Genomic DNA, 12,516 nt, shown 5'->3' on the forward strand with positions numbered 1-12,516 from the left:
AAGTACTGATACATAATACCACACGGCACAATTCAGTTCTCCTGTAAGACAGATGCTATTAACAGTCCCACTTCACAGAGGTGTAAATGCAGCCACAGGGCACAAACAGAAAGCAGGAAACCTAGGATTCAGAGCTAACACTCAATTCCCTACTCTGGTTTTTAGGTTACTTCATTTTTTTATCGGCATTGGGGATTGAACTCAGAGACTTGTGCACACACTAGATATGCACCCCAAGTCTGTTCTGAACCCCACAGTTTTGCTCCAAAAGAAATCTACTTTGTGAGGAAGGGCTCTGGGATGTTTTCAGCACACACACTCACAGAGTAACCTCTGGGATGGGAACGTGCATGCACACATGCACACACACTCGTGGACACACTCACCTGCATGGCCGTCCTGCCCAGCAGCCCCTCCTCAGGCCGGTGCTTGCCATGATGTGGGAGCTCGGAGTTGTCACGGTAGTCACGGCTCTTGGCGTGCTGCAGCTGCAGAACCGCTGGGCTCTTGACTGGCAGGGGTGGCCGGGGTGCAGGTGTGGGTGTGGACTGCTGGCTCACCTCCGACCGGGATGGCTTGATGGGCCGCTTGGCCGGCACTGGGGCCTGAGAGCTGGCAGGGCCCTTGGGCTTCCCCTGGCCCCTGTCCCCACTAGTGGCCTTGCCTTCGGTGGAGGCCGAGCAGGTGAAGGAGCGGAGCCGGGGTGTGGGGCTGAGGAAGGTCGTGGGTGCCTGTTTGCCTGGACCCTTGCTACCCTCGGCCTCTGGGGCTTTGGAAAAGGAGATGCTGGGCTCTGGGCAGGGTGTGGGCTCCTTTCGTAGCATCTTGGGGGACTCCTGCTCTTTCCTGGGGACCAGCTTGGGGAAGGCGCTCACAGAGCCGTACAGTGGGTTCTCAAACATCTCTGGCTTGCTCAGCAACAGGTCCTCCTGTGGGGCTTCAGTCGAGCCCTTCCCCTGCTCGCTAGGCCTAGAGGTGAGGGGAGGAGACAAAAACAGGTTCAGTGGACAAAACAGGTTCAGAATCAGGAATGAGGGGTGCCAAGTGGCTGCTTTGTGGGACTGGGCTTTTGTCTAGGATGATCAAAAATGTTTTAGAACCAGTCTAGGGTGATTGCATGTAATACCAACAACTGGGAAGGCTGAGGCAGGAGGATTTTGAATTCTGGGCCTGCCTGGGCAAGTTATTGAGATCTGCTTCTCAAAATAAAAATTAAAAATAAAAATAATATTGGACGTGAGCCAGGTGTGGTGGCATGCACCTGTAATCCCAGCATGCAGGAGGCTGAGACAGGATAACTGCTGAGTTTCAGGCCAGCTTGGGCTGCATGGTGAATTCAAGGCCAGCCTGAACAACACAGTGAGACCCTGACTCAAAAAAAGCCAAAACGAGAAATAAAAATGATTGAAAGATGTTTTAGAAACAGCTAGAGGTAGGCACTATACTACAATAACATCGTGAATGTACCAACCACCACCGAATCGTTTTGAAATGGTTCTTTTTGTGTTCTATGCTTATGACATCGATAAAAAAGTAATAGAGACACGCTGGCACTGTGTTACCCACATCCTCACTGCACTGCTTGGTTAGGATTCATAGATGCAACAAATAGGCTTTGTTCTCTGGAGGGTTTGCCAGGGTGGACACCAGCAGACCGGTGACAAGGACACTCACCTGGACTCTTGCACCCTGGGGCAGGGGCCCCTGTTTGCTGAGGCAGAGGTGAACTTCTTGGGTGACAGCGGTGGCTGGGAGGGTGGGGTGGGAGGACTGTCCCCTCTCCCTGGCCCCAGGGAAGGGTCCTTGGGCTGTGGGTCATAGCTCCAGGCCGGGAGTGGCTGGTCCGGCAAGGGGGACATGGGCAGCTTGGCAGTCACGGGCTGCCGGACGGGAATGTAGCTGGGATTCATGATGTCTGTGAGGCCGAAGGAGGCCCTGCAGGGAAGAAGAGGCACAGGTCAGGACGTGTCCTTTCACCATCACCCCGGGGTTTGGGAAGGGCCCTCCGATGTCCCTCGGCCCCTCAGCTTGGACCAGGGTGAGGTGACCCCATAGTGACACAGCATGCGGCCTCCGCGCTAGCAAGGATCTCATGAGAAAGAAGAGGTCAGTCAGGGCCCAGGGGTCTCCTGAAGACCCCTCATGGCCCATAGCTGCACCTCAGCCAACACTAGGGTCAGCTCAGGGGACACAGGCTTGTCCCCATTCTACTCAAAGGAGTGAGACTCCACTAGCAACCATGGACACTCAGCCAGGACGCATGGGGCAGTGGGAAGGAGGCCGACAGGGAGGACCTCGGCGCTCAAAGCTGTGACCAGCAGCAGCAGGCTGTGGACCCAGAAAGGACTGGGAGTGTTGTTGGGTGGCAGTCTGTGGGTACCAGTGGCCCCCAGGTAAGCCAGCATGGCGACCAGACCCTCACTGCCTTGACTTGGGAACTCAAGAGACCAGCAACCTAAGGAGACCCTGTTATTTTTTTGTTTCTTGAGGTAGGGTCTCACTATGTAGCCCAGGCTGGCCTTGAGCTCCTAGTGATCCTCCCGCCTCAGCCTCCCCAGTGCTGGGATTATAGGTGTGCACCACCATGCCAGCTGTACCTTGTTACTGGATGCTGCTATCTTTCTGTACCATGGACTTTAATGTCTGGGTTACTCCCAGTTCGGTCTCTATCAGGAGCAACTTAGGTGTGTTTGAGGCCAAGGACTTCTGACCGCCGATATCCCTGGCATATAGATACCACTGTGACCTTGGAATCGCCCCGTGTCTCAGCAGCCTCTTCCTGGACCACTTGTCCTTCCATTGGTGCACAGTGAGTTCCCAAGTTGTGCACAGCACCTAGCTTGCCTTGGTTTCTCTGGCACCCAAACAACAGGTGCTCCATAAGTGCAGGCTGAGCTGAATCGAGCCTCCCAATATGGAAGAACCTCCCAGGCTTTGTCCTGGGCACCGGGACCTTTCCAGAGAGGCTGGTCCGAGGTCTGAAGATTAGAGCCAAGGGCAGGAGAGAACTCTCTTGTGTGGGGCAGGAGCTGCCTTCCCCTGACCTCTGCCTCTCCTGGGCCCTGCTCTGCATGGCCGAGCTGCTGTGCGACAAGCCCCAGGTCCTGCCTTACCTGCCAGCCGGCTCCCACTGCTTCACAGGGTCCTGGATGGTGAGGCTCTTTGGGCACTTGGGCCCACTGGGCTCATCTCGCTCTGTCTTCACGAAGTCTAAAAGGAAAGGGCCAGGAAAGAACATATGAGCGCCTGGCTCCAGAGTTTGGGTCAGTGATGGCAAAGTGGCTGGTAAACTGTAGCTACTTGGGGAAGTGTTTTAAGCAAGAGCCTGAGGCCTCCATTCAGTAATTGATTAGTTGTGCCTGCCATGGCTTCAGGAGTTTGGTGACTGATTATTTATGCCTGCCATGATTCTAGAAAAAGCAGAACTGGTATGTATGACACAGAGTTATTATTTCATGTGACAGGCCTACCTCACTGGTTTCAGTAAGGGACAATACAGTAAACATTGCTTATCAGATGAGAACAAAACAAAAGTAAACAATAGCTCCAAAACAGCATTTGGTACTCAGGGGGCAGCCTGTGCAGCGGTTTTAAGGGAAACTGGAACCTTGTCTTCATTTTCAACTCTTGTTTATGGCTGCCAAGGTGCCAAGTTTCATCACTCCACCTCACTGTGCTGCTGGAGAAAGATGCTCTCATAGGTCAAAAAGGAACCAGATTCATAGAGACAGCACGCAGGTAGCACTGCATGAACCTCCAAGCTCACTTTGGCCTGACCACTGACTAGGAACATGACCTGTGGCCAATCTCTTAGCCTTGCTGTGCCTCAGTTTCCCTTTTTGCCCAACAAAGACAATCACACAGGGCTGTTGTGAGAGATAAGTGAGGTGACACATGTTTGTTTTTGGTTTTTTTTGTCTTTTTTCCTTTTTATCGGTACCAGGGATCGAACTTACGACTGCCTGCTTGCAAGGCAGGTGCTTATGCCGCTGAGCTAAATCCCCAGCCCCCGAGGTGACACATGTGAGACGATCACTTTATATGTCATTAAGCCTGTGGTTAAAGCCCAAGCCATTCTAGGCATTGTTGCTTCAGTGCTCAGCAGGGAGTTAAAGTGAAGGCGGCAAGGAAAGAAAAAGAAAATCAACTGCTGCCTGTGGAAAAGGAAGCAACATTTGGTTAACAACTTCGGGAAAGCTCTTTATCTCATACAGAGGTTTAAGGGGAAGCATCCATGTGGATTTTCAAGTTTTGAAATCTGAGGGTAGACGTAGGAGACAAATCCAGCACACTGTGTTCTCCCTGTGTAAGTAGGTCTCCTATGGCATCGATGGGGGAGACAGTCCGGGCTTTCCTCACAGAGGGTCAACCACTGTGGCTATGTTGTCCAATGTGGCTGCACTGCGTGCATGTGCGCCTGTGTGTGTGAGTGTGTATTGCTGAGGATTGAACCCAGAGCCTCAGCATAGGAAGCAAGTGCTCTACCCCTGAGCCACACCCCCAGCCATAGCGTCATTTTCTGGGGCAGCCATATGAGGTAAGGAAGTAATGTTTAAGAGGATGTAAAGAGCAGGGGATTTAGCTCAGCAGCATAAGTGCTTGCTTGGTAAGAATAAGGTCACGAGTTTGATCCCTGGTATAAAGACTTGAGGTCAAGTTGAGGAGGTGCATAGGACTTCTAGGTGCAAATGATGGGTGACAGTGCCTTGGAAGGCAATTATTTAAAAGGAGTATTGGTGATGTCCAATCCTCAGCCACCCCACTGCACCTCATTTTTTTGAGACACTTTTTTTTTAGTCTAAGTCACTAAAGCTGCTCCTGAATTGTGATCCTCCTGCCTCAACTTCCCAGAGAGCTGAGATTACAGGCATGTGCCACTACATGTGGTTTAGACAAAGTTATTGATAAAGACAGGATGGGTCAGGTTGCCTGAGCTTCTTTTCACCTGGGTTCAGCCCTGAGACCAGTGGAATGCTGGCCAGCAGAAACCACATGCCTGTCCCTAACATATCCAAGGGCTGGGAGGGACCGAGGGCTGACTTACCGTACAGCTTCTCTCTCTTCTTGCCCTGGGAGGTCTGCAGCTTAATGGCTCCCCGGAAGTGGCCCGTCATCTCTCCATGGTGGGTGAGTGGTGTGTAGATGGGCAGCTGGGTTTCCGTGGCTTCCAGCCGAAGTGCAATGCAGCCCTCACCTGGAAGGGAGGGAGGTGACAGCAGGGTCAAGACCCAGGCATCCATGGGGAACAAGGAGCATTAGCTTAGAGACTGAACTTCACATTGAAGATAGCGCTCAAAACAATGGCCCAGCCAGGTGTGGTGGCATATGCCTGTAATCTCAGCCCTGGGGAGGCTGAGGCAGGATGATTGAAAGTTCAAAAACCAGTCTGGCTACAAAGTGAGCTCAAGGCCAGACTGAACTGCATTGTGAGATCCTGCTTCAAAAAGACAAAAAAAAAAAAAAAAAAAAAAAAAAAAAAAGGAAAGAAACCAATGGACCAGCTGGGCATGGTAGTGGACACCTGTAATCCTTGTACTGGGGAGGCTGAAGCAGGAGGATGGCCCTGAGTTTGAGGCCAGCCTGTAGTACATAGTGAGCTTAAGGTCAGCCTAAACAGCATAGTGAGGTCCTGTCTCCAAAACCAAACTAACAAACAATTAAAGAATAACCAAACAAAAAAACACAGTGGCCAGACATGGATTAGTTCATAGCTCCTTTAGAACAACCCCTCAGCAATTTGGGGCAAATACCTCAAACCTTGCAACAAAACAAACTCCTCGTGAATTAGTTGCTATAAAAAGAAAACTTAAATCCTAGAAAATCCAGCAGACAGACAGAAGTGAATGCTAATCTGGCTGCCATGGGGGAGGGCACGCCAACTTCCCAAGGTTTGAAGCAATGCAAAACAGGACAAATCAAGATGGACAGGAACTGAGTCTTTTTCCACGCAAAGAAAAAACCAAAATCAAGAGGGAGCTGACCTGCCCAGCAGGTAGGGGCTGCCGCTCCCCATGGAGGGTTGAGACCTGGACTGGGCAGCACAGGCAGAAGTAGGCTGGATTTAGGGCTCAGTCGATGACTTACTGTGGGACCTGGTGAGTCATTTGACTCCTCTGTGCTTCTGTTTGTATCCATTCACCCGGGGATGGTAGGTGTTAGGGCTTAGGTTTAAGCCGTTCCTCAAGATGTGTATGTGTGTGTGTGTGTGTGGTGACTGGATCGTGGGGGTGCTTGCTACACATCAGGGGATTGATTCATCCACTGAGTTTAGCAGCTAAATCTGTTAGAAGTCAGGGCCTGCTTGGAGGTGGCCGCTGGGGGTGTGACCTGGAAGACTGTGTTCTTGTCCCCTGCTCTTCCCTTCTCTCTCTGCTTCCTGGCCACCATGAGCATTTCCCTCTGCCATCCACCATGCTGTTTCTGCCTCGGATCCAGCTGACCACAGACTGAACCCACAGACCCCATGAGCCAAAATAAACCTCTTCTCCTTTACATTGTGGGTGTCAGGTGCTGTATCCTAGCGATGGAAAGCTAAGACAGTAACTCACGTCAGGATGAAATCACATCATACCTGCGAAGTGCACAGATTGGATACCCAGGAAGGTTCCATACGTGGGAGGGACCTTGGCTCTGGGCTATGACACCCAAAAGTCCGTGGACAGGGAAAGAAGAGGAGGGACAGGACGGGGATGCTTAGTTTACCGTAAGATTCGTCACTGTCAGAGGATTTAATGCTAATCAGGATATGCTGGTCCAGCAGGTACTCCGGGTCAGAGATGATAGGCTTCAACTGCAGGGAGAAGGTACAGAGTTAATGCCAACAGGTGGGGGCAGGCAGGGAACAGCGGGGTGTGGAGCAAGTGTAGGAAAATGGGGCTGAAGATGTGATTAGCTGGGTCCAAGTCTCAGCTCCTGTAGAGGCCCACCGGAACTGCTCTCCTTGACTTAGGCGCAGTAACCCCCACTCTGGCTAACCCTGGCCCTGTCTCCATGTACTGATATGTATGGAGCTGGCCAGGCCATTTCCTTTTCCCCTCAGTTGGCTCTGAGCAATGTAAATAGGGCTGGCTGAGGTGCTGATGTGTAATCTTTGAAGCCAAATGTCAGTCCTGTTTCCTCACCTGTGTCTCCATTGAAATGGTTGAGCCCAGCAGGATGGCAAAGCCATATAGCTCCAGGACAACTCAAACTGAGATTTTGAGCCTCAAAGGCTATGACTTCCCAGGGGAGAAAAAGTTTGCACGTGTTTGCACGTCCGAACTGAAGCTCCTGCCTCCGAACGTTAAATGCTACCTCAATTGAGTTAGGCAGATTGGTCTTTCTGCATTCTCTTCAATCTGCACATTTCAGAGGTGCTTTCTGGCCTCCTAGCCCAGCTCACAGCACTCACATAGTTCCTGCCATTCTCACTGTCACTCACCCCTAATACACTCCCTTCTTCACAAATTAATAAATTCTGGGTTAGGCCCTCATTCGCAGCCTTTGTGCTGTCATCACTCATCTGGGCCAGATTCGGGACCCCTTTGCTGCCCGTAACTGTAAATACATCTTAGTGTCTTTGCTTTCACTGTGGGTTGCATTGGAGTTAACTTGCCAGAATTCCAATAATGTTCCGATGGGGCTACAAATATGAACTTTCCAGACTGTGAGGATGGGAAAAGAGATTTCTGTAAGCTCCCTGTGTCTGAGAGTATGCTTAGGGGTCCATGCCTATGCCCAGCCCACTGGGCAGCCCTTAACTTTCTTCTCATCCCTGTCCCCCACTTTAGCTTGTGACTCAGGCCTCCTAAGCTGGGCCGAGCTCGCAGGTCCCAGGAAAATGGCCCCATGTCTGCTGCCTCTCCCTTCCTTCCCTCCTCTGCAGGGTCCAGAGCCAGGTCTGTAATTGGCTACGCACATTACTGGCAGAAAGTTGCCTTCCTGCTCTTTGGGTCGTCCTGAAAGATGAGGATGAGGCCAGTGTCCCCCTCACACAGAGCCTCCCAGCTGGTCTGCAGTGTGCTAGTGGTTGCTGGGGTGTAGTTCAAAGCATGACCACCACAAACTCTGCAGTCCTCTCTGTTCTCAACTTCCAGGAGCAAGAACCACTCAGAGCCAGGCACTGCTGGCCTCCCGGCTGCCCGCTGACCTGGCTCAGGGTCTGTGGCTACATCAAGGATGGGCTTCAGCACTGCATTAGCTCCTATACTCAGAGGTGAAATTATGTATCTCAACTTCAGATTCATAGTTGTCATTGTGAGGCATCTCCTCACAATGACAACAACACAAAAGGACCAAATAAAAAGGCCAGTGGCTCTGGGCTGTCCCTTTCCTTCCCTTCCAGGCACCAAAAGACTCCAAGAATAGGCTCTGGATGCCACACTGAATATCGACATGGACTTGCTATTCTCTCTGGAGAAAGTTCCAGAATAATGACAAGAAATGGCAGTGGGCCTGCATAAAGGGGATTCACCCAAATCAGGAGCAACCACAGCTCAGGTGTGTCTTCCATTCCTGGGGTGACAAGTCCTCCTCCTGTGGCCCAAAGTTGCTCAGGTCAGTGGTTAACAGCAGCACAGCAGGCCCAGTACCCCCAGAACCTGCCCGTGATGTCACCTCTGAGGGCATCTTCAGGAGTAGCACCATGGCCCCGGACACCCCTTCCTATGATCGGAGAGAGACACCGGGACAGCTCTGCTGTGCACCCACGGGAACCCCTGGAGCTCAGTCAAGGGCAGCAAGCAGCTCCCTGTCCCTCAGGATCAAAAAAGCAGTCTGGGCAAGAAAACACCTTTCTAGGGGCCGGGGATTTAGCTCAGCGGCAGAGCACCTGCCTGCCAAGCATGAGGTCATAAGTTTGATTCCCAATACCAGAAAGCAAGCATCTTTCTATATAAAGACAAAGTCCTTGCTACTAAGGCAGGTCTGTGTGGTTGCAGGTCCACCCTGGGTCACATGTGCCATGGCTGTGTCAAGGGCTCCCTGTGCTCACAGGGCTCGAATAGGCCAGTCCCGAATGGGCAAGTGAGCCCCAGGGGAGCCTGGGAGGTTATTGAGAGGGACAGTGGAAGGACTGAGGGTGTGTGATGTGCAGTTCCCCATGATGGATGTCATCATTATGAACTGCAAACATACACTAATAAAAGGCAGGGCATGGGGGTGCAAGTCTGTAATCCCAGCACTCAGGAGGCTGAGGCAGGAGGATTGTTTTGAGTTCGAGACTAGTCTGGGCTACAGAGTGAGTTCAAGGCTGGCATGAACTGCATAGTGAGACACTGTTTCAAAAAGACAGAAAAAAAAAAAGGAAGAAGAAAGTAAAGTACTGTTATCAGAATAATAAAATTTTACCAGTAGACTCTAAATAAATAAATAAAATAAAAAGAAAGAAAACAAAGGGGGACCAGGTATATTTGGAACTGACACCTGGGTCTGCCACTATGAATCTGTGACCCTAAATGAGCCTCTCATTCTGCACCTTAGGGTTCCCTTCTTACTTATTTAGTTTTGAATTTTTTTGAGACAAGGTCTCACCATGATTCTCCTGCCTCAACCTCCTGAGTGCTGGGATTACATTGCTCTTCTGTGCAAAATCATGGCATTTTGTGTGGACTGCTAGGTCTCATCCACAACTGCTGAGGAACTGGGAGCTGGTTAGCAATGCTGGGGTCACTCACGCCCCTACTGCATTTAGTCGGTGGGATTGCAACTCCCTCTGGTTGGGCAGAGCCTCTTGCCCAGCACAGCCAGTGACCCAGTGCGGCTGCCCCCGTGACCACGGCCCTCTCCCTGGCAGCCTCCCCTCTCTCTTGAGTTACCTTGGGAAGCGTCTCGCCAAACTTTACCACCAGCTCCCCCTCGCTGCCCTCTTCATTTTCTCCTTCCTGGCTCTTGACAAAACCTGTGGGAGGGCAGGAAGGCAGGTTCCCAAAAGATACAGCAAGGGCCACACACTCCCTTAGGAGGGGAGCAGTTTCCCTCGCGTGAGTCTCAGGGGCAAGAACTCGGCACCATCGAGGAGCTGGGCTTGCCGGGGATCCTGTTTCTGTGCAGGGGTGGTCATTTGCCAATGTGCTCGGATTATTTTTAGGAAAATCGAGACTTTCCCCCTCCTTTTCTGCTTCCCTTAGCAATAAACCAGGCAACAAAGAAATCATCGCATTACAGGCAAGGAGACTGGGAAACATGACAGCTCGTCCCACGCCACTCAGGAGAGCAGCCTTTGGAGATTCTAATTTAAGCTCCCTAATATGCCGTTTCCATAGAAATGTATGCAAATGTCTTGGTAGTTTATTAAAAACACCCGCACACACAAAAAACCCTCATCCTTTTTGGAACTGCTCTGACCCAGCTCCCTGAACTGGGGTTTGAGGGACTTTGTGATGAAGGTCTCGTATCACCAGGACTGTGTCAGAGCAGGGATGGGCACAGGGGACGGAATCATGGTTGGTGACAATCTGGGATTTCTGGAAGCCTCGAGTCCAGGCTTCTGTTGGTGAAGTTGACTCCTCCCTTCCCCCTACCATAGGCATCGAGAACCAGAACCTCCGAGGATGTGCCTGGAAATGTTACCTAGAACGGGTGTGCCCTGAACCTGGCCTGTGTCAGAAAAAAGGTGCCCACCCTGGCCTGTTGCGGGATGCTGAGGCCCCAAATGTTGGTGCCCACAAGAACAAGGAGCACAGGGTCATGGCAGGCAGGTGGTGTGTGGGCTCCGCAGGCTGGGGAGCCCCAAGCAGGACAGGATGCTGGCTTAGTTACAGTCCAGCTCGGGGGGAACTCAAGTGGGTTATGGCTTGCTGTGGGGGCAGGGAGAGGAGCCCGAAGCCCGCAGGGGTCCGGTCATCGTGGCTACTCCACTCCTCTGGCCCCAAGGGCATCTGTGAGTCCTTCCGGACAGAGGAGAAATGGGGCTGCACTGGGCCGCCGGGTCCTGCCCACCCCACCCGAAGGCAGCCCCCGACTCACTCTCCAGGCAGCTGGAATGGAACTCCAGGTAGAACTTGGTCTGGGACTTTGTCTTCAGGGTGGCGTAGCACGCCAGGAACTCGATCTGCCCTTGGCTGTCCCCGGTCCCGGGGCCTGCAGCAGGTGGGAACAGAGGTTCAGCTGCAGTGTGCCAGGGTTTCCCGTCAGCCCCTCTCCAAGGGTCTCAGGAAGGAATGAATCCGGGAGGAAGTCTGCCTTGGGCATCCTGATGGTGGCAACAGCTTCTCTGCTCAGTTCTGTGCTGGCTACCCAGGAGCTGAGCACAGAGAACAGAGCTTGAGGAGCCAAGAGCTACTCTCAGTGCTGTCCCCAAAGCTCTGTGCCTTTGGACAACCCCTCAGCCTCACTGCATAGCTTGCCCCTTTGTCAAAGCAGGTCCGACAAAGAGCTGGTGCAATGGCTCACATGTTGATTGTCCCAATCTGTTACGTTGCTTTTTTTGTTGTTTTGCTTTGTTTTAGTTTTTTTTTTTTTTTTTTTTGAGAGCTGGCTTTGAACTCAAACTGCAGGGATCCTCCTGCCTCAACTTCCTGAGTACTAGGATCACAACCGTGTGTGACTACACATGATTTCCACCTGCTCTTTCTCCCTGAAGTGCAGTGACCCCAGTCCTCGTCCCGTTCTCTGACCTGTCACTGGTAATTGCATAATTAATTTGTGACTATGAATTTTGATTGTCCTTAAGCTGGCTTTAAACATTCTTTCCTTTCCTGTAAATTCTGAGCCATTTGGGAGCAAGAACAAATCTTTCATTTCCAGCCTCCCTTAGTTAGATGCTCAATCCAAGCTCCATCCAATGGATCAGATCTTTGAGCCTGAAATGGATAACACTGTCACCAGTGGCAGGAGGAGGTGACAAGGGGAATCCCACAGAGGGCTGTAGGAATTCAGAGAAAGGGGAAATGGGGAGGCAGGGATGAGAAAGAAACTAAAGGTTAGTTTCTGGAAGGTTCTGGAAAGTTCTAGAAAGTTCTGGAAAGGCAGTAGCAGAAGCTACAAAGGCAATACAATCTTGGAGCAATGTCAAAATAGGGTGAAGAAAGGGCATGTTGTCAGGGCTGTGGACATCAGACCCGACAGTTGGGGGGAAGAACACCCTGGAAAGACAGTGTCCCAGCCTCACCGGTATCCCTCAGGACACAAAGGACAGTGAGACACCTCTCTCTGGCTGGATTTGGGCTCCCCACCTGCAGCCTTCCTAAATGAACCCAAACTGTCTGCTGCACAGATGTAGGGATGAGTATAGGAGGTGACAAGACAGCCCTGGTTACCAAGGCTGTGGGCGAGATGGGTGCATGACAGGAACTGCCCAGCCCCTGGCTTGATGACCAGGGCTGGGCTGCAAAACTTGAAAGACTGATTGCAAATCTAGTGTTTTTGCAACTGGTGTGCTGGTGCACACCTGTGACCCCAGCACATGGGAGGCTGAGGCAGGAGGATCACTGAGAATTCAAGGCCAGCCTAGACTATGCAGTGAGTTCAAGGCCAGCCTAAACTGCATAGCAAGACCCTGTCACAAACCAAACACACACATAAACACACATCCCGAAA

General features: G+C 51.7%; 1 protein-coding gene across 2 annotated transcripts in view; it reads right to left on the reverse strand.

Annotated features, from left to right (window-relative positions):
• Positions 1 to 12,516, reverse strand: part of Inpp5d (inositol polyphosphate-5-phosphatase D) — an 84,784-nt gene that overhangs the window by 1,751 nt on the left and 70,517 nt on the right. For both annotated transcript variants that reach the window (XM_013157665.3, XM_003474408.5), the window contains exons 20-26: positions 10,945 to 11,058; positions 9,795 to 9,877; positions 6,703 to 6,790; positions 5,045 to 5,194; positions 3,114 to 3,210; positions 1,675 to 1,935; positions 387 to 969 (exon numbers count right to left, since the gene is read on the reverse strand). In XM_013157665.3, coding sequence (XP_013013119.1) covers positions 387 to 969; positions 1,675 to 1,935; positions 3,114 to 3,210; positions 5,045 to 5,194; positions 6,703 to 6,790; positions 9,795 to 9,877; positions 10,945 to 11,058 — 1,376 coding nt within the window. The remainder of the gene's footprint in view (positions 1 to 386; positions 970 to 1,674; positions 1,936 to 3,113; positions 3,211 to 5,044; positions 5,195 to 6,702; positions 6,791 to 9,794; positions 9,878 to 10,944; positions 11,059 to 12,516) is intronic.

Source organism: Cavia porcellus, unplaced genomic scaffold (assembly GCF_034190915.1).
Source record: "Cavia porcellus strain 051 isolate PalLab524CR breed Dunkin Hartley unplaced genomic scaffold, mCavPor4.1 scaffold_26, whole genome shotgun sequence".
NCBI lineage: Eukaryota > Metazoa > Chordata > Mammalia > Rodentia > Caviidae > Cavia > Cavia porcellus.